This window comes from Triturus cristatus, chromosome 4_1 (assembly GCF_964204655.1).
Source record: "Triturus cristatus chromosome 4_1, aTriCri1.1, whole genome shotgun sequence".
Lineage (NCBI taxonomy): Eukaryota > Metazoa > Chordata > Amphibia > Caudata > Salamandridae > Triturus > Triturus cristatus.
In genome coordinates, this window is record NC_140585.1 from 1,015,031,920 (window position 1) to 1,015,051,651 (window position 19,732).

The 19,732-nt window shown below is 45.5% G+C and overlaps 1 protein-coding gene across 4 annotated transcripts in view; it reads left to right on the forward strand.

Moving 5' to 3' along the window:
• The first annotated feature begins 5,217 nt into the window (after positions 1-5,217).
• The window catches only part of PANX2 (pannexin 2), a 151,856-nt gene continuing 137,341 nt past the window's right edge, over positions 5,218-19,732 (forward strand). The window contains exons 1-3 of one of the 4 annotated variants that reach the window (XM_085653941.1): positions 5,218-5,374; positions 5,932-6,235; positions 16,398-16,550. Coding sequence is in view for 3 of the 4 variants with exons in the window: in XM_085653938.1 (XP_085510064.1) it covers positions 6,010-6,235 (226 nt within the window). In the remaining variant the exon portion in view is untranslated. Of the gene's footprint in view, positions 5,375-5,595; positions 5,696-5,931; positions 6,236-16,397; positions 16,551-19,732 lie in introns of those variants that run through there. The other 3 variants (XM_085653938.1, XM_085653940.1, XM_085653939.1) reach the window with 3 other exon arrangements.

The following is a 19,732-nucleotide window of genomic DNA, read 5'->3' on the forward strand; positions in this document are numbered from 1 at the left end:
TTTTAGAATCTGTGCAACGTTTATGTAAAACTGTACCATGATTTAAGTGAGTGTACGTTAATGTCTATGTTAGTACATTAGTGACTCATTAAAGATCTTGCACAGCCACATCTTTGGCCTAGAAGTCAGAATTGAAGCACTTCAAGAAATTTACACTGAAGCCATAATAGTTGCTTTTTTACCTCTGGCATTACGGACCAGTGGCAAGGTCAACAGTCCTGGCTTGCGGTAGGTGTATTTTACGGGTAGATTATATAGCTGGTTGCTGACTGAAGAGGCAGGTCAATGCTAAGCAAATATTTCGGATTGTTTTGGCCAGTCAAATGGGGAGGATCTGCTCAATAGATAAACATGCTTGTTTTAATCAATTATGTGTGCAAATAGAAAAGTCTATCAAATGGGTAGGTGGGGGGTCTAGAGAGGACACATGGGACTAGCACGGTCCAGGTAGGGCAGGACAAGCAGTCAGGCAGGGGGACAAGTTAAGCTGGACTTCCATAGGTGAGAGCTCAGATCTTGAGTTGAGCACCAGAACAGCAGTGCAAGGGCTGTGGAGTCATATGTTGAAATGTGGCTAGAATTACATATATGCAGGTTGCAATTGACTCAAGGATAATTTACTCTGAAAGGGCTTGGGAGTGTAAAACGTTAGTAAGTTTGGCTAGTAGTATTTGGTGACTCAGCCTCACCATGCCAGTATGGAGGCATTTTCAAGATAATATGCTTGTTAGCCACAATTGTGGCTCATTTATCTTATGCAACAAAGAGGCAGGGTCAAGGCTAATAGTTCTGCCTTGTTGTTGGTGCAGTGTTGCAGGAGTACATATCTGGCTGCAAAGATAGAGGTCACAAAATACCAGACGGCAGCAAACCAAGCCAAGCTCTATTTTGCTGTAGGGGGATGCAGTGGTAAGTGTTGCAAGCAGGCGCCGAGAGATGGGTCCCTCAATACCATCCATAATCTTAAACTGGGCCCACTGGTGATCCACAATTAACAGTTGCATCAGGCTTAATATGTACAGCCTCCTTGAGTTAAACCTCAATGGAGAATGTCACCCCAGAACTTTTTATAGTGCTGCAATTGTCCACTCTGCTAAAATACATTAACTAGTTACCTGTGCAATATTTGTCAGGGTGGTTCCGGGCGCTCGGCACTGTTGCTTAATTTTAAAATGGCACTTGGGGGCAGTCTGCCACAAGTGGGCGCTGTCTGTCTTTTAGGGACAACCACAACAACAGGTGTGGTGATGTGATAGGATTGGCAGCACGGCAGGGGCAACGTATGGTGCGAACGAAAGGGGCTCCCTGCCGCCAGCCCTGGTTTATAGGTATACAAATCAAGCATGTGACGTTTGGAATCTGTGGGGCTGTGGGCACAGCTGGACTGCGAGTAGGTCAGCCATAGTGGGGTGTCGCATGTCTTCTCCTGCTCAGGTTTCAAAACAAGGGGCAGTTACTTGGGCATGCTCCTTGCTGTAACCAGCGCGCAAATCTAATGCATGTTTATGTAAGGGCATGGTATACCACAAGAACTGCATATTACATACATCCTCCAGTACCTCCAAGATACAGGCTCGCCCATTTCTCACACTCCATGTGGAGGGCTAGCAATTCCGGGGGATACAAAGCGAACCAGGGCATGGTTGGGTCAGCACCTTGACAAAGTTGTGCTCGCATTTTGTCATTTCAGCAAGGGGACTGGTGCCTTCAATGTCCTTGCATTTTGCAGTTATAGAAAGAAAAGAAGTGTAAAGGAATAGCAGTGCATGAACTGGGCACACTTCACAGCAAAGCCAGCAATTATGAAGAATTGGTGGGTGTCAGAAATTATTTGCGTAATATCAGGGAAATGCAGCTATGTTCCAACAGTGGGAGGATTGTGACTGTCATGCTTTTATTCACAGATTACTACACATGTTAGACAATAGGGTTTTGTAACCTGTAGGGGGAAGGACTCTATCAACTGTCACCCTCCCAATAGAGTCACAGTGATACACACTTTTCAGTCGAACTACACATGTGCTTCAACCATGAACTGACGGATATATCTCTGCCCACATTATCTTAAGTTGTATCACAACATCACCATCTTCAGACTCAGGGCCATTGTTATTTGGTGAAGCAGCAGCAGGGCACAGACCTTGGGGCCGGCAGTCGCCGCCCACATACCTCCTCCATCCTAGCCCACACTTAGTCCATTCCGCTTTGACTCCACTGTTGGACTGGCTGACACAATAGCCTCTTACTGGTATTATCTCTTTGGACATATATTGGCACATTCGGGGGTATTGTTTTTCTTCGCACGAGGGCCTGCGATTGGTTCGGCGGGTTTCTACAGGAAGGGCACGCATGAGCGCTGTGTCTGGAGTAGCTAGGTCCAAGAAGTAAGGCAAGTGGGGTCCGGGCGGGATACTGAGAATCTTAAACGTGACGCTGTTGTCATCGGGTCCACTCACATTGGTACTATTTTCACCCTGGGGAATGTAGACAGGGCTGTACAATATTTCCTACACGTGGGTGGGGAATGCCCTCCACATCCTAGCTCCTTCTAGCTATCCGGGGGACGAAGGCAGTTCACTAATAATGAACATTGGTAGTGGCACTGTTATCAAGTTTGGATCCCCACTTTACAGGATTAGCACCTGATTGAGGAAAGTTTTCTGGATGCGGTGCCAGAGGATACCGGCCATTTGGGGGTATCAACTAATTGATTTATGCAGGGTGAAGATAGGGGGTATGGAAAAACTACCTGATAGAGGTACGGTAGAGCGTGGTATGTGACAGGCGGCATTTGGTGCCAGGCAGCAATGGGTGCCAACCAGCAAATGGAAAGACCACAAGGGGCTCCATAAGAGTCTGCACATGTGTCAGTAGCAAAGGCATTGACCTGCCATATAATAGTCCCCTATTAACATACAGGTAGTAAAGGTCAATAGCCTGTCTAGGGTGCAGGCGCAGTAGAGGCCAGGTGGCGCTTAGCGCTGGAGGTTACCATAGCAGTAGTTCGGCAGGGGGTCACTCACGCCTGAGTGGGGACAATAGCAAGGTGACTCAGCATCTTTGATCGCTTGCAAACGGTGATGGACGTGCAGACATCAGGAAACGAAAGGGCATGCAAGTTATGCGTATGGTTTACCACAGGGCTCCACTATCCAAGAACACTGGCCCTGTATACACACTTGTCTCTCTTCGGGAAGAGGGATCTGTTGCAAGAGATAAAGTTCTCCAGGTGTAAGTTAGGTAACAATTGGGGGCATGTGCGTTAGGCTTTTGCTTGCCTAGTCCATGGGGTTTTTGAAGAAGATGGGGCTTCACCTGCTAAAAGTGGCCTTGGACTTGTTTGCTGGACCGGGGAGAGGCCCGGGTATCAGCTGGATGTAGGTAAAGATACCTACCCTTGACCAGAGGCGGCATGGACAGGTTTGCAAACGGGAGTGTATAGAAAGGTGTGCAGTGCTCAATTAAGGGTGTTAGCAACCCAGCATTTCTTTATTTGGCCAGGATCAATGGTTGGTATATGGCCTTTCGTGCATCTTCAGGGTGGCACGAGGGGCGGAAGGCAGGAATCGGAGACAGGTGTTTCCACCACTGAGTTATTCGGTTTGGGGGCCTAGGCTAGCGCTGGAACAGCTTGCTGTAGATAGCTGTGTCACAGACCGGGGGGGGGGGGGTGTCTCCCTCACAAACAGTGGGACATACACTTAAGAAGCAATGAGTTGTCCTTCCTGGGTAGGAAGGCACTGCTGTAAGACATGAAGTCCTCCATGCGTATGATATGTGGGGGAGGATTCCTCCTCCTAATATGCGGATCATACACCTGGGAGGGAATAATCTGGCATCTCTGGGGAGAAGGGCACTGCTTCAAGCATTGACGGTCACCATGTGTAAGGAGCAACCAGCTGGGGAACGGTGAGATATGGTAGTCTGAGATAACGCCCCATCGGGTGTGGCAGGGTGCACATTCAAGGGAAGCCATGGAGGTCTCTCGCAGGAAGGTTAACAGCGCCATGAGGAAATTCACTGAGCAAAGGGGGTTTTGGCTTCATCCGTCATGGGTTACTGCACACTGAGGCCACAGGGTGTTTTGATGAAGACTAGGTACACCTGTCCAGAGTGGGTATGGACATGTTCTTACTTGATCTGGGGGAGGCCTTAAAGACAGCAGGGTGTAAGTAATGAAGGCTATCTTGGTGGGGAGCTCCGGGGTGACGGTGGCCACACCCAGAGCTGTGGCGGTGTTACAGGGCGATCCAGAGGCTGTAAGGTACATACGGATACCCCCTGCAGGAGCACAACAAGGGTGCAAAGGCCAAATATCCACAGGGAGGTCCTCGCTTTGGACCCTGGAGGAGCGACGGCACCCCATTAGTCCTACGGGCGGTTGCGGACCTGAGCAACCGGGGGATGCCTGGCAGGCTCCGCCCTCTTATGGGGCGTGAGCAAAGGGGTGGGCAGTTGGCCCACCGGTGGGAGGGGTCTCCCCTCCCCCAAAAATATGGCAAACACCGTTGGGCAGGGCCACGGTGTCATTTGGCTCATCAGGTGGCAGGCGGCGAGGGGCTGCCTGCCTTGGGATCGCCCGTAAAATAACCCACCAATGTTGGCATATTTGTAATGCTAATAAACCTGCAGCAATTTTCTCCACAAAGAAGGTGTCTTGTCTGGTTATGGCTCTAGGAGAATGCTGTATGGGGGAGGGTGAGTGTTTGCCGATATTGGCACTAAGCACGCTGTGATTTGTAGGTCTATTTTTATAACGGTAAAAGTGAAAGTAAAATCTGCATCTTGCTTCATGCTTCATCCTGTTAGCTCAAAAAAACAGCACTGGCTGAAGGGCAACCTTGTGCCACTGGGTGAACTGAAAAGCTGTGGATAATCCACAGTGCTGTGCCTTCTGTGTAAAGGGAATATGCAGAGTGTTATCTTCAAGGTGCTCCAGACTCGCACAAACACAACACAGGTGCCTCCCTCCTAGTCATGTGGGTGAAGCAGCAACGCGGCACCGAGGAGGTTAAAAGTAGATGGGCAGGGAACGACCATTTACTAGAAGGGCACCGAAAAGGGAAAAACGATAGTTTTAGATCGTTTCTTGAGGAAAGCCTTCGGGTTCTGTCAGTGTGGCACTTGAGAGGTTTTGCCGCCTATTAACCACGGTGGCAGCACATGGAAACAAGGGGAATCGGCGGCGTCCAATCAGTTGGGCTGAGACAAAGAGGTGCCGCCAGAGGAGGCTGCCTTGGATGGGCCGGTCCATCTCGTTCTGCGTCTGGGAGGCAGAGAGATGCAGGCAGGCACTCTCCGCTGGCGCAGCGTGCAGTGCGACAGGGCAGCACTGCTTAACAGCTCACTGCCCTTGCAGCGCGGCCAGCTCCAGGTGAGACCGCGCTTGCCTCCTTTCGGACCCTACACCAGGAGGTCCGACTCCCGCGCTCACACCCTGCTCACCCTCAAGGATTTTTGCTGTCTTTTTGAAGTGTTGCTGATGCCCCCCGACCTTGAGGATTTAGTAAATGGAAAATCCCGACCCTCACCATTCATTCTTAGAAGCAGGGTTTTAGGAAATTTGCGAACGTCACGAAGCCTTTAGGCTTGGTGCTTCCATGGCTGAAAGCAGAGACAGTGCATCTAGTTTTATGGCCTCTGGGAAAGAATAACTATCTATCAGCCTCTTAAAATCAGGGGAAAACGTAACCAGGTAACCTCTCTCCGAGGAACTTCCCTGCAGCAGGCATCTGTCTGTTGCCTGTAATTTGTTGTGATGTGTTGTGAAGTGTGCCGGCAAATGTATACTTACTAGTCGGGTGGTAATTTCCAAGCACTATAAGAATACCCTGCCTAATAAGTGAACCCTGTGTATACAGAGCTGCCCGTTTGCCGGCACTGGGAGCTTTGTTTCTGTTCTCTAAATGCTGCTTGCACTGTTTATTTCAGCAGGCTGGAGTTCACCGTTCCTCGGCTCAAACTGCGGTACACACATTCCTGGAAAGAAACGAGGCGCTGTAGTCTCTTATGCAACATCTCATTGAGAACCACACAGACATGGCTACTGCGCTGCTGGCCGGCGAGAAGTTGAAGGAGCTGATCATGCCCGGGCAGCAGGACGACCGGGCAGGCTCCCTGGCAGCCCTGATGGTGCAGATTAAGCTCGAGCTGCCCTTCGACCGCGTGGTCACCATTGGCACCGTCATCATCCCCATCCTGCTCGTCACGCTGGTCTTCACCAAAAACTTTGCCGGTAAGATAAAGTTAATGAGTGTAATATTCAACACGGGCACACGCACTCCACCGGACCACAGTAACGCCCTGATCTGTAGCCCTGTGGAATATTAAAAGTATAGCAGGTCTCAGGTCTGCAAGTAACTTTGGGCGGAAGTAATGTCTCTTCACCGTACCTCTCCCATATATTATTTCTTGATGGACCTGGAAGATATCTCAAGCTATCAGTGTTATGACCTAGAGCCGCGTCGTTAAGATGTATGTGAGTGCCTGAATGAATCTCTACCAGACCGGGCAAGAACCCCAAACGACTTTCATTTGAGTCCTTTATGGCTTTGCCATGGACCTGGTAGACGCAGTGGGAGGGAGGGTGCAGTCTAGTGTTCGCTGGGTGAGTGTAACACCAGAGCCTTATTCAGCGCTCCCTCCCACTGACCCTCTCCTCTGGTCTATTGTGAGACTCTTCTGACTGCTGCACGGCTGCCACCCATCTGAACACCCTCCTGCCCCGCCCTCCTGTCCCCTATCTTCCACTCCAGCCTCTACCAGCCCACTCAAGAGAAATAGTTCTCCCTGTGCTTCTTTAAAGTATTTATTTATTTTATTTTATTTAATGCATTTTTATATAGCGCGGACTTTACCCAGAGGTGTCAGAGCGCTTCACAATAGAACCAAGTACGTTACATGAGGAGAATAATACATATTTACACCTTACAGAAACAAACGAGAAACAATTAAAGGTAAAATAAAACAATAGCTAGCAGCCACAGACAAAACACAAAAAACACAAGAGGATGAAGATTGTACAGGCAAAGATTAAAAATTTACAATAATGAAAGAACTTCATTCCTGCTTTAACCTCCATCACCGACAACCCATCACAAACCCCAGCGCTGCTCCAGGCACATAATGCAAGGTGCTGGTGGGGACCCCCCCCCCCCCCCAAGATCTGGTGATCGACCCGTACAGTTTCACTTAAACTGGCTGCTACACACACACTGGGCCTTGTCGGGCCCCCACGAAGGGCACAGGCTCCCTTGTGCCACAGGGGCTGCCTGGCGTTGTGTTCACACCCTGCCCTCCTGCTAGAGAACGATGACTGGACAGCAAAACAATCAAATCCCAGAGACCTCTTGCTCACTCTCACCCATTATTATACAACTATCCACGTAAACCAACAAACGCTTACTCCATACCACACACTCCATAAGAGTGATCTCTGCCCCCAACACCATCAAAACATGGATTCAATCACTCACACTCTACCAGCATTTCTCCTCTTTCCTATCACCCTTGACACCAATCTCAACAGTGCCTTCATGCTGGAGATCTGGATGACCCAGTTTCCTCTCCCCTCACTTTTCCCCAATGGACACTCATAAACATAGAAAGCTCCCTATGTGGAGGCAGTCACATTACCCACACAGGCTCCCTGTCAATTTCAGTTTATTCCTTCCTACCACTTAAATTATGACCCTCATCACTTCCCCTGGACGCCAGTCACCAAGATGCTAGGAGTACTTGAAATGACCTCAGCCACCATTTGATCCTGCAGGGGCATCACTGAGTTGATCCATGTTCGAACCCTCAGCCCTTTAAACACCTTCTAGCGTGTGCACCAGTGAGTTATGGACCTTTGTCTCGTTCAACTACATTTGCTTACTTCCCTTCATCATTCTTATCTCACTCCAGTGTCTTATCCAGTGATGGGTCCTCTGCTGATGCGGAGGAGCGCTTCCCCACTGCTCTTTGAGCAGTGGAAGAAGGAAAAATGAATTGATAATAACCCTTTGTTATTATCTTTTAATTTTTCTGTTGCGAGGCAAGTGTACGGGGCAGGGCAGTGCTGTTGTGACAGCCAGCAGAGGAGGAGTAGTTGGGGCACTTAAGTGCGCATGACCCTTTGGCCGGGCAGTCATGCGCACTTTGCATGTTCTCCGCCGGCTGTATTGTACAGCCTGGGTGGAGAACATGCACAGGTTCAAAGGGGTGGAGAACATACACAGGCTCAAAGTCCCCGTCTGAGATCCGAACAAGGGCGCTTCTGGCAGGAACAGAAAAGGATGGAGGCGAGGCGGCGGTCGGCAGCATGATAAGTAATTTTTCATTTTTTTTTCCCAATCTCCCCCTGTCCCTGCACACCCGTACTACTCAGTGGCAGCCGCCACTGGTCTTATCCTCCACTACCATTACCTTCTCCAGTATTCACCAGCTGCGGTCTGTGCAGGTTGGGGCGGTGGGACCGGGTGGGGGGATTTCGAGGGACGATGCAGAGGGAAAATTAAATAAATAATTTATTTCCCCTCGTCTTTGTCCGTCGGAATCCCCTCCCCCCCCCAACCTCACCACTGTTACCTGCATGGTCCACGGCTGATATTCACCCCTTCCACAACAAGCCATGCCCCTAGTTCTCTCCTCCTGTAGACTATATTTATCTCAGGAACCAATGCGTTTTCTGCCTGTCTATCTGAACAATTGACCAAAGTGGTGATTTTGTAAATAGCCACATGGAGGCAATTTACTCTAAGGGGCTATGCATATTTGTCCAGATGCCCTCGTCACTGTCAATCATGGCATTTAGGCAGCAGCACTTAGTATTCTAGATCTTGCCTTTTAGTCCCCACATAATACGCATCAGCAAACAATTTGAATGCACTATATAAAGTCCTATTGGTTGGTTGAAAGTCTCGTGCAAGGTATGGGGTGTGCTAATTTAGACAATATCAACAGCATAGCACCTACACAAGTCCCGCACTGCAGCTTTGTAAGTGTTATTGATGTCTACAGTTTAACCTGTACTTAAAAAATGTAGTCTGCTAACTTGCAGGCTTGTCATAAGGGGGAGGTAGAAGGGTTGGACAAGTGTCATAATTCCCCAGGCCCAGTGCTTTTTCAGGACCCATACTTGTGCTGTGACAATTATTTTAGATTTTAACCCCTTAGCTGCTTAGGCTTTCCCCAATGCCGAGTCCTTTTTTGATGTTTGATGTACTTTGTGCTTAAGCCTTCATAACTTTTATTGTCCACAAAAGGTATCCAGGCTAAATTTGCATTTGTATTTTCCCACATGTTGGAGGGTTATAAAGGTACCCAGAATTAGTGGATTCTCCTGGAGGGAACCTAGAAATAGCCAAAGTACAGCAAGTGGCGTAGCTAGACCTTTGGCCCCCCATCGTAACCCCTGATCTGGGGGAGGCCTTAAAGACAGCAGGGTGTAAGTAATGAAGGCTATCTTGGTGGGGGGCTCTGGGGTGACGGTGGCCACACCCAGGGCTGTGGCGGAGTTACAGGGCGATCCAGAGGCTGTAAGGTACATACGGATACCCTCTGCAGGAGCACAACAAGGGTGCAAAGGCCAAATATCCACAGGGAGGTCCTCGCTTTGGACCCTGGAGGAGCGACGGCGCCCCATTAGTCCTATGGGCTGTTGTGGACCTGAGCAACCTGGGGATGCCTGGCATGCTCCGCCCCCTTATGGGGCGTGAGCAAAGGGGTGGGCAGTTGGGCCACCGGTGGGAGAGGTCTCCCCTCCCCAAAAAATATGGCAAACACCGTTGGGCAGGGCCACGGTGTCATTTGGCTCATCAGGTGGCAGGCGGCGAGGGGCTGCCTGCCTTGGGATCGCCCGCAAGATAACCCACCAATGTTGGCATATTTGTAATGCTAATAAACCTGCAGCAATTTTCTCCACAAAGAAGGTGTCTTGTCTGGTTATTGCTCTAGGAGAATCCTGTATAGGGGAGGGTGAGTGTTTGCCGATATTGGCACTAAGCACGCTGTGATTTGTAGGTCTATTTTTATAACTGTAAAAGTGAAAGTAAAATCTGCATCTTGCTTCATGCTTCGTCCTGTTAGCTCAAAAAAACAGCACTGGCTGAAGGCCAACCTTGTGCCACTGGGTGAACTGAAAAGCTGTGGATAATCCACAGTGCTGTGCCTTCTGTGTAAAGGGAATATGCAGAGTGTTATCTTCAAGGTGCTCCAGACTTGCACAAACACAACACAGGTGCCTCCCTCCTATACAGTCATGTGGGTGAAGCAGCAACGCGGCACCGAGGAGGTTAAAAGTAGATGGGCAGAGCTAATTTAGACAATATCAACAGCATAGCACCTACACAAGTCCCACACTGCAGCTTTGTAAGTGTTCTTGATGTCTACAGTTTAACCTGTACTTAAAAAATGTAGTCTGCTAACTTGCAGGCTTGTCAGAAGGGGGAGGTAGAAGGGTTGGACAAGTGTCATAATTCCCCAGGCCCAGTGCTTTTTCAGGACCCATACTTGTGCTGTGACAATTATTTTAGATTTTAACCCCTTAGCTGCTTAGACTTTCCCCAATGCCGAGTCCTTTTTTGATGTTTGATGTACTTTGTGCTTAAGCCTTCATAACGTTTATTGTCCACAAAAGGTATCCAGGCTAAATTTGCATTTGTATTTTCCCACATGTTGGAGGGTTATAAAGGTACCCAGAATTAGTGGATTCTCCTGGAGGGAACCTAGAAATAGCCAAAGTACAGCAAGTGGCGTAGCTAGACCTTTGGCCCCCCATCGTAACCCCTGCGTTTGCTGCCCATGCGACGGCCGCAGGTAAGAGCGGGGGTATTGGCGATCTCTCGCGACGGCCTCTGGTGGGAGCGGGGGGTTGCTGGCGCATGTAAGAGGGGGGAGACTGTCACCCCCAAAACTGGTGCCACCTGCCCCCGCTACGCCCTGGGTACAGCCTTTAAATGGTAAAAAAGTGATGTGAAAGAAAGAAAGCTTTTTTTTCTAAAAAGCAATCTTGAAAGTGTTTGCTCTGGTAAGGGCACCCTCTTCGCAGCTTTCAGGAACAAGTAGAGCTGAAAAAGTAATATTTGTTTACCACCTGTTAAAGAAAGTTTCTAAGCAGTAGTCGATTTTCCTATTTTTTGTGGTGTATCCCTACTTCTAGTATTGTGTAACTAATGTAACTTATGTGAAACACATGGCTGAACCTGGAAAGCTATAGATTTCTAAAACAAGAGCCAATATTTCAAATTCAACAAGGGGGTTATTTACATAGATCACTCATGGTTTATCCAAAGAAATTAATTGTTGAAAAAAATTATGAAAATAAGTAGAGAAACCTAGTAATAGATGACAGTGTTTTCATTTGTAATTTTTGCAATGGCCAATTTATAAAAGTAATATGTCTTTATAAAAGTAAAATGCCCTTAAGTCTGTCAGACCCTTTTGATAGCAGGTATATATAGTGTTTGAGGGTTGTTGAAAAACATACAATGCCCAGAGCAAGCAACTGAGCTGCAGAATATAATGTGTTTTCATAGTGGACTGATCATGCTGCAATTCAAAAGGTAAAATCTAATGAAGAAAAAAATCGGTATTAATGAAACATGTATTTTTGATATACTGAGTTTAGAAATAGGCTATTTGTACTTTGAATTTCGGGTTACCCACACCATCATGTGATTCGAAGTGCATTTTACAAATGTGCTCTTTCTTGAACACTGCCTTACATTTAGAAGCCAAAAATAGAGAGAAATTCAATTGATTATAACAAATGTTCTACACTTCTGTGATCCCAAAAGTCTCATCATAAAAACAGTACCCAATTTGTGTAGCTGAGCCTATCACCCACGACAGGAATGGCTATAAAATGTAACACGGAAACATTAACATTTTTGAATTGCAAAATATCCCAGCGATGTGGGTAACCGTGGCATTTGGGCCTGGGTTCAGCCACCACCCAAGGAAACCTGTCAAGCCCAGATATTTCTGAAGACTAGACACCCAGGAGATTCCCGGGTGATGTGATGTGTGCAGATCCCGCTGCATTTTCCATCCAGGAATGTCATGCAAATCTCAAACCTTGGCTAAAATCACACATGTTCCTCATTTCTGTGAGGGAAAGCTCTGTATTCTGTGAGCATCCACATACTTCTTACCACCCTGTATTCCCACACTGCTATCAATAAAAATGGTACCTCATTTATGTTGCTGAGCCTATTGCCCTCATCATGAAGGGTTAAAAACAGTGGCCTTTAAAAGGCAATGTGGTCTTTCCATGGTCCATGGGTTTGTATATACTGGTCTCCGGTGGGGTAACGTTTTTATCAGGAGAGTTGTGGGAATGCTGAGTAGCATGAATTTTGTGAATTCCTACACATTCTGGAAAGTTGAGGAAAATGTGTGATTTTAGCCATAGTTTGAAGTTTTCAGCGCATTCTGGGTAAAAAAGGTAAGAAAACATAGTAGGATGCATGCAAGCCACACTACCCTCAAATTGCCTGGGTCTCTAGGTTTCAGAAATGCCCAAAGTTTGTAGGTGTTGTATATGGCCCTTTTTGCAGGGTCACCCCAAACATTTTGCCTTTACCCTCCACTTTTTCTGACATAATATTTACTGATATTAGGACTCTAAGCACTACATGTCCCTAAGGTTTGTTAATTAAATTCTGCTAGACAGTATGCAGCACTGCTTGTGCCACCCACTTAAGTAGCCCTCTAAACATATCTCAGGCCTGCCATTGCAGAGCCTGTGTGTGCAGCTTAAACTGCCATTTCCAGCTGGCAAAGTAAACCTTTTGCCAGGCCAAACCTTAATTTTTACTACATATAAATCACCCCTAGGGTAGGCCCTGGATATTCCAGAGCGAAGTGTGCAACCTATTTAAAAAGCAGGACATGTACTTTTCTGTTTTACATGTCCTGGTAGTGACCAACTCTAAAATTTATTTTTCAATACTGCAAGGCCTATATCTCCCATAGGATAACATTGGGATTACCTTATTACATTTTATAAGTTTACCACTTTTAGCTATTTGGCATTTACGAGTGAAAGTTTACTCAGAAGTGTAGACATATATGTCCCCACCCACTGAATTCTGAAAGTGGAGCCCAATTAATGAATCCAAAGTTACTACTTGTAACTTTTCACACTTTGGCGGAGGTCTCTGCCACTAGGGCGGAGATTTACCTATGGCAAAGTATAAGGAACAGTTTAAACTTTATGAACTTAAAAAAATTGTAAACATATTTTAATGTTAAATATGAATGAACATTAATTTAATATATTTATTTGAAATGTAAAACAATTTTTTTTAATGCTATAGCATGATTAACGTAATGTCTATAAATATTTTTACTATATTATGTTAAAATTTATTTTCCAAAAAGGTAAATTAAAAACATCCTGCTTAAAGTATAACATTTATATTTATTTATTTTGTAATAAACATTAAAGATATGTATTGAATTAATTTAATTTTCTATTTTTATAATTAAAGTTACATAATCTTTTAAAGGGTATTAATATTTTATGACAAACTAACAGTTATGTTTTATTCATATATAAGTTTTAGTGTTAGAATAAATGTATCTATATTTTTAAAAAGATAAAAGAAGTGAATTTGATTTAACATTCCAAAAGGCGTTTATTTTAAGTCTTTGACTCATTTGCTATGAAAGAATGTTGCAGTACCAGTGGTTATCCATGCGTGGTGCTGAAAGTATTCCAGCTCTGAGAAGGAGTACATTCACTGCTGCTTTGGGTCCTCTTTAGGTTTCACCTGCACAGCACTACCATTGTGCTTGCGAAATCACTTGTAAATTAAAAAAATATCTTAAAAGCCTACCCATTGCTTACCTTTTGTTGGCTTTTTTGTCACTCTCATTTCCTTGCTTTCCATTGGTCAATGTGTACGATTTCCTGTTGGTTCCCTGTCTCCCTTTGTCTTCTTTCGTGTGTTTGTGTTTTCTCTGGAGCATGGAACAGGTACATCTCCCTTTTGGGGTGTTAAGCTGCTGCTTTCATAGCCGGAGCTACTTTTTTTCTATGTGAACAAGCTCTAAAATGGCCCCTGCCCTCCCACTGCTGTCCATTGCTCCACACTCCCCCACCCTCCTCCCTCTTGTTGCTTGCCATACATTGTTTTTTTCCACATGTTGCATAGCAACATGGCTTAAGAGATAAAAAAAGCACTATGACTCTATTGGCTTTGCCAGTGCTTGTTGGCTATAGTAACTATAGAAGTGCAGATTGTGAATAGCTATGGTCTTACTCTTTTGTGGATGAGTGCCTTTCTCTCACTAGCCCTCCCCACCCCTCCATACTCTTCTCAAACCGTATCCCCTTTAGTAGTGAGTATTCCCTACTGGTTCACCTGCCACTCCCCTGGTCCCTCCAAACATTTACCACAAAAACATATACATAGGTGTTCAGAGATCTCCACAGTCAGAGTGGAGTTCTCTGCACATAAAAGGAAGGAGGGGTGGAGGCACTGACCTCCACATGTAGGTTAGTGAATATCATTGTGTAGTATGTTAGTAGTATTGTTGCAGTACTGCAGATTGTGAATAGGCCCCTTTGTGTATCCCTGTGCAGAAAAAAAACCTACATGTACAAATGCCTTATTTGAGAAGGTGTGCCTCATTTATTTTGCCCATCCGAGTTATGTTCTAGAGCATGTTCTCAGTTCCCGGGCACCCCTATGTGCAGCTTGCTGGGCCTCCATTAGCATAGGTTTCTCTTATAAAACAGCCTTGCAGATCAAAATGTATATTACATATTTATCTTGTGCGTGCCACACTAGGTTTCAAGATGTGTGAGTATTTGTGTGAAAAGTGAAGCAAAGTATTTTAATAATAGTAATTAGTTTGTTAAACAGCACTTCACACCACACTTCTTAATTTTTAAGCACTGTAAATAATAAGAGCTACTACACCTCAAATTATGATGATCAAACTCATGTCCTCCAGATCACCACATCTGTCTGCATTAAGTGCTCACCTCACTGATCCTCTTCTCAGCCGGCTACAATTACCCTTAATTATTTAGAGTTTTTGTATCCTGCTTCAGAAAATGTTCCTTTCTCCAGCCCACTAATTTGGTATATGTAACATTTACAAGGAAAAATAATCTCCCCTTTTAAATAATCTCCCTTTTTAAATATCTAAAACCTGCAATCAGCAGCTGCAAGGTGACCAGATGATATTTGCAAAGCATTGGGCATGATCTTGGACTTGTGTGCAGTGTTTATAAAAACGTTTGATCCGTTTGAACTTCTGTTAGGAATTTGGGTTATTAGTTGAGAGGGGTAATTACCCACCACAAGTAACAATCACATTCCTTCCCAGGGTGAACCCTTAAAGTCACTAAATTATCCTAAGCTTAACCCCTGGTAGCGATGGGACACAGTAAGACAGGCTTAACTTGGAGGCAATTTGTAAAGTATTTATGTAGTGCTTAAACAATAATAAAGTTGAAAGGCCAAACAATATGAATTAGAAAAATAGAGTAATATGTAATAAACCAACAATTACACCAGAATGACAACAATCCAGTAAGGGGACCTGGATATATGGATTTTTTTAATTTTAAGCAAAAATAGCACCAAGAAGCACTAAAAGTCAATGCTAGTTAATGGTCCCAGTGGAAAATTACTTAGGCGCAATTTGCCCCAGACTCATTGGAGCACAGGTCGAATACACTAACCAGGTTTATCCTTATCAAAGATTTTATCTTCTAACTTTAGTCCTTTAACTCCCAATCCACCACAGGAGTTCACTTGCTAAGCCCCCTCAAACCACAGGGAAGGAATTTAGTGACTCACAGGGTAACAGGCAGAGGCCAACAGGAGGATCTAGTCCAGGTCCAGTTACCACTGCTCAGCTAGGTAGTTGCAGGAAAATGCCTCTTGTAGCTTGTTGTGTCCTGTAGCTTTAGCAGAATCCCATCCTTAAGACCCTTGGAGTCCAGTTCTTCTGTCCTGGGTAGAAGAGGGTGAACTGGTCCAGTATATTAGGCTCTTCTGAGATCTCAGATAGCAGGCTCAGTCCTCTTGTGACCCTCCACATTTTCAGGAGTGTTCTAAAGTAGGTGCCTGGAAATTTCACATTTATGCCTGCCATGAGCTTGTGGGTGGGAAAGGTTCCCGGGCCTAACCCTTCCTACTTTGGGCATTTGCAAAATCGCCTAAGTCTTCGGACACAGTAAACTCAGGTTCTGGAGGCTGGTACGTGTGTGTGGAGTGTACTATGATAATCCTAGTGTTCCCCCACATTTAACACTAAAATCTAGTTTCAGGCAGTCCCTGCACCGCCAACAAACTCGGAGTCAGAAGTCTAAGTGGACAAATCTGAGCTTTCAGCAGCCAGACATCAGCTACTCACAAATTGTTTTGCTATTTTGTTTCCCTCCTTTAAAGTGTTACCACAACGTCATATGAAAAAGTCCAACAGACCTGTCAAGGTGGTCTTGAAACTCCATCAAGATCTGACAATGTGATGGAATCCGGTCTGGCTAAATGGACAAAAGATGGGTGAAGTCATGTGTGCTATTTACATCTGCTTGTGATAAGGTAGGCCTCTTTGAACGCAATTAAGTCTTTGGACCCATTCAACAGGTCATCTTGTCAAGGGCACAACAATACCTCCCCACAGCCAAAGCTTTTGTCCTTATCCTCGAAGCAAGTTCGGACCTCATTCATGTCCACTGAAATGCTAATTTCTGACTGGCAGAAGAAAGACAGCAAAATGCAAATTTAGCTTCCAGTGACTTTTTAGGCAGGGCAAAATTGACTTTTTAAAAGTCATCTTGCCAAAATATTTCTTACAAATCCGACTTCACCAGGGAATTGGGCTTGTAATAAATATATGAAAAAGTCCAAAAATGTAATTTGAAGCTGTTTCGTGGATGGAGATCACATTTTTTTAAGCTTGCTATTGTATCCCAATGCTTTTTCTATGGAACAGCCAACCCTGCTACAGGGCATTTTTATTGTAAGGATACAATTAACATTAAACGTTTACAGTTCCTATTTTCCAAACACCATGACACTGCCCTATGGACAATGAGGCCGATTGAGGGGTGACATAAATATTTAAAAGTAAGGTTTAGGCTTGTTGAAAAAGGGCTATAATTTGCAGTTTAAAACTGCACAGCCACATTACAATGGTAGGTCTGGAGACATGCTTAAGAGTGCCACTGCAGTTAATGACATGAGTGCTGCAGTCTACTAGAATAATTTAATTTACAGTACCAGGGTACACTTGATACCATATACTAAGCATTTACAGGTAGGTTCAACATGCCAATCAGGGGTATGCATCATCAGTTTAAAAGGGGAGCACAGCACTGTAAAATGCACATAGTTCTATGGACTGCGAAAATAGAGATCAGCAAAATGACAAAAGAAAAAATCTGGGGTGATAGTGCAGAGAGAGTCAAATTTCCTACAAGCTGAATTCCCATTTTTCTCAAATTTGCAAGTTATGCAGCAGATGAGATATTCTGCCACGTTGAGCAAATTTATATTCACACAGAAAAAGCTGTGTCTGCGGTGTAACTCTTTTCCAGTGGATCTGCATAAGGAAGAAAATTAGCAAAGCAAATTAATGAAAATCACATCACTTTCAAAGGAAAATATTGTTCAGATTTCAGAGCTATGTGTGATGAATTAGTAGAGCACCACCATCAGTGACCCTGAGTTTTGCATTATTTAATAATCATTTTTGTACATATTCACAAGAGAAGTGTTCACATTGTACGGTAATCCTCTAGTTTAAAAAAAAATCTTCTTAGAAACATTGTGGTAATAGTAAACTGTGCATATGAACATCATAATATTAAATAGTTGTTGCAAATATACAGGCCCCAAGGCTAGGGTACATACGTAAGGAATAATAATGGATTCCTGGGCATTGGAGAGGGGAACTAGACAGGGATGTCCTTTATTGCCCATGTTGTTTGTGTAGGCAATTTGAGTCACTTTCTTGCAGGTTATGAGTTCAGCTCCTTCCATGGGTATCTGAATTGGTACTGTCCCCCACATCATCTCACTATATGCTGACTATGCATTAGTGTATTTGGCTACTTGGCTGCTGGAAGAGCTGGAAAAGTTAGGTGTGGTTTCAGTTTTGCACACAAGCTACAAGTCTAATCTGTTCCCCTGGGATGGTTGGGAGGCATTTGGGGAACCTCTGTGTGAATATGGGACAAGATTGGGAAAAATAGAGCTTCACGTATTTGGGAATGTGGGTGATGTGTTGGCAAACTGCCCAGTACTCTCTTGGTGTTGGCCGTACGGTGGATGGACAGATGGGTTCAGTGGATTTCTGGAAAATGCTGTCCCTTTTCATAACAGGGCGTGTCTCTTTGCTGAAAATGGTGTTTCTACCCCTTTGTTTATATGTGTTGCAGAACACTATGTTCCCTATGACAGCAAACACATTCACTCGACTAGATAGCTTGATCTGTGCCTTGGCTTGGGCTGTGAAGTGCGGATGCGTAACACTAGAAACGCTGAACCTCCTGTGGAGAAGACTTCAGACTCCTAGATGTATTCTTATAGGACGCATCAACACAAGTGTAACATGCAGTTTACTGGTTTGACGAGGGCCCCAGTTGCGACAAATCGCTTTTGGCAGCGTCATGCGCACATTACACCTTACCCGAGTTATTCATGATAGGACGGGGGTTCCAGGAGACCCAGCTTATTACATTGACAGATGAGGGAGTTGTAGCATAGAGTGATAAAAGCATGGACACGATCCTCATTTGTTTTGGACATCCTGCTTTGGTCCTCAAAACCTTTTCCAACCAAAATAAATGTCCTTCGGCAGATGGTTTGTGGAACAGTGGGAGACTTGTTTCTCGATAACCCCGCACTCTGCCTACTCCCAACTGACATACACCATTACTTACATACATATCATGAATTGCCAACGCACATTGTCTCTTGTTATAGTGTGGTCATTGTTGGCCGCAGTTTTTTATTTGCATGACTTGTAGAAAGCAGCTCTTGCAGTACAGTGCCCTGGTTATCATGCTATGACGCTGGCCATAAATCCCAATCACTGACTGTCGCAAATTCTGCCATAAATAATTTTGCTTATCTTACAGGTCCATGAATCATCCTATGACAGTTCGTTCCTGCACTGCTTTTGTAGTCATGAATCATTCCTTCCCGGTTTTGGGGTCATAAATTGCTCTGTTGGTTTTCACGCGGATTGTGTGTGGGGGGGTGGCCTCTCAAGGAGTTAGACCCCAACTCGCTACCCTCTTCGTCCCTTTTGAGCCCTGCCATCCGGCAGGTCTGGGCTGTGAGTGCCGTCTCTGTTTGCTACCCCCTTTTCTGGCCTACTCACCCTGCCGTAAGGCATCCCCAAGTGAGTGGCCATCCTCCTACACACCGCCCTGCCAGTGTGCCTCCATAACCAACCAATGTACCCCTTCTTATCTGCCTTGTTTGCTGTACAGCCCTGCGACAATGCTGTAGTATAGGTGTGGGTGGGTCTGAAAAACTGCCATGCGCACCGCTCCCCAGCTCTCTGCAACAAAACAAGTATCTATGCTGGGCGAGCGGTGCCCTTATAACCCCTGCATCGCCCCCGTTTTCTGGGCGGCGGCTTCCACATTGGGGCTTCAAAACATTACCTGGACCTGCCATTGGTCAGGTCATCGTTGCGCCCCCTTCGCGGCGTCTCTTGGGGGAGGGGGCCGAAGGGGCCTGAACCAGATTTTTCAGTGCAGCGGCGATTG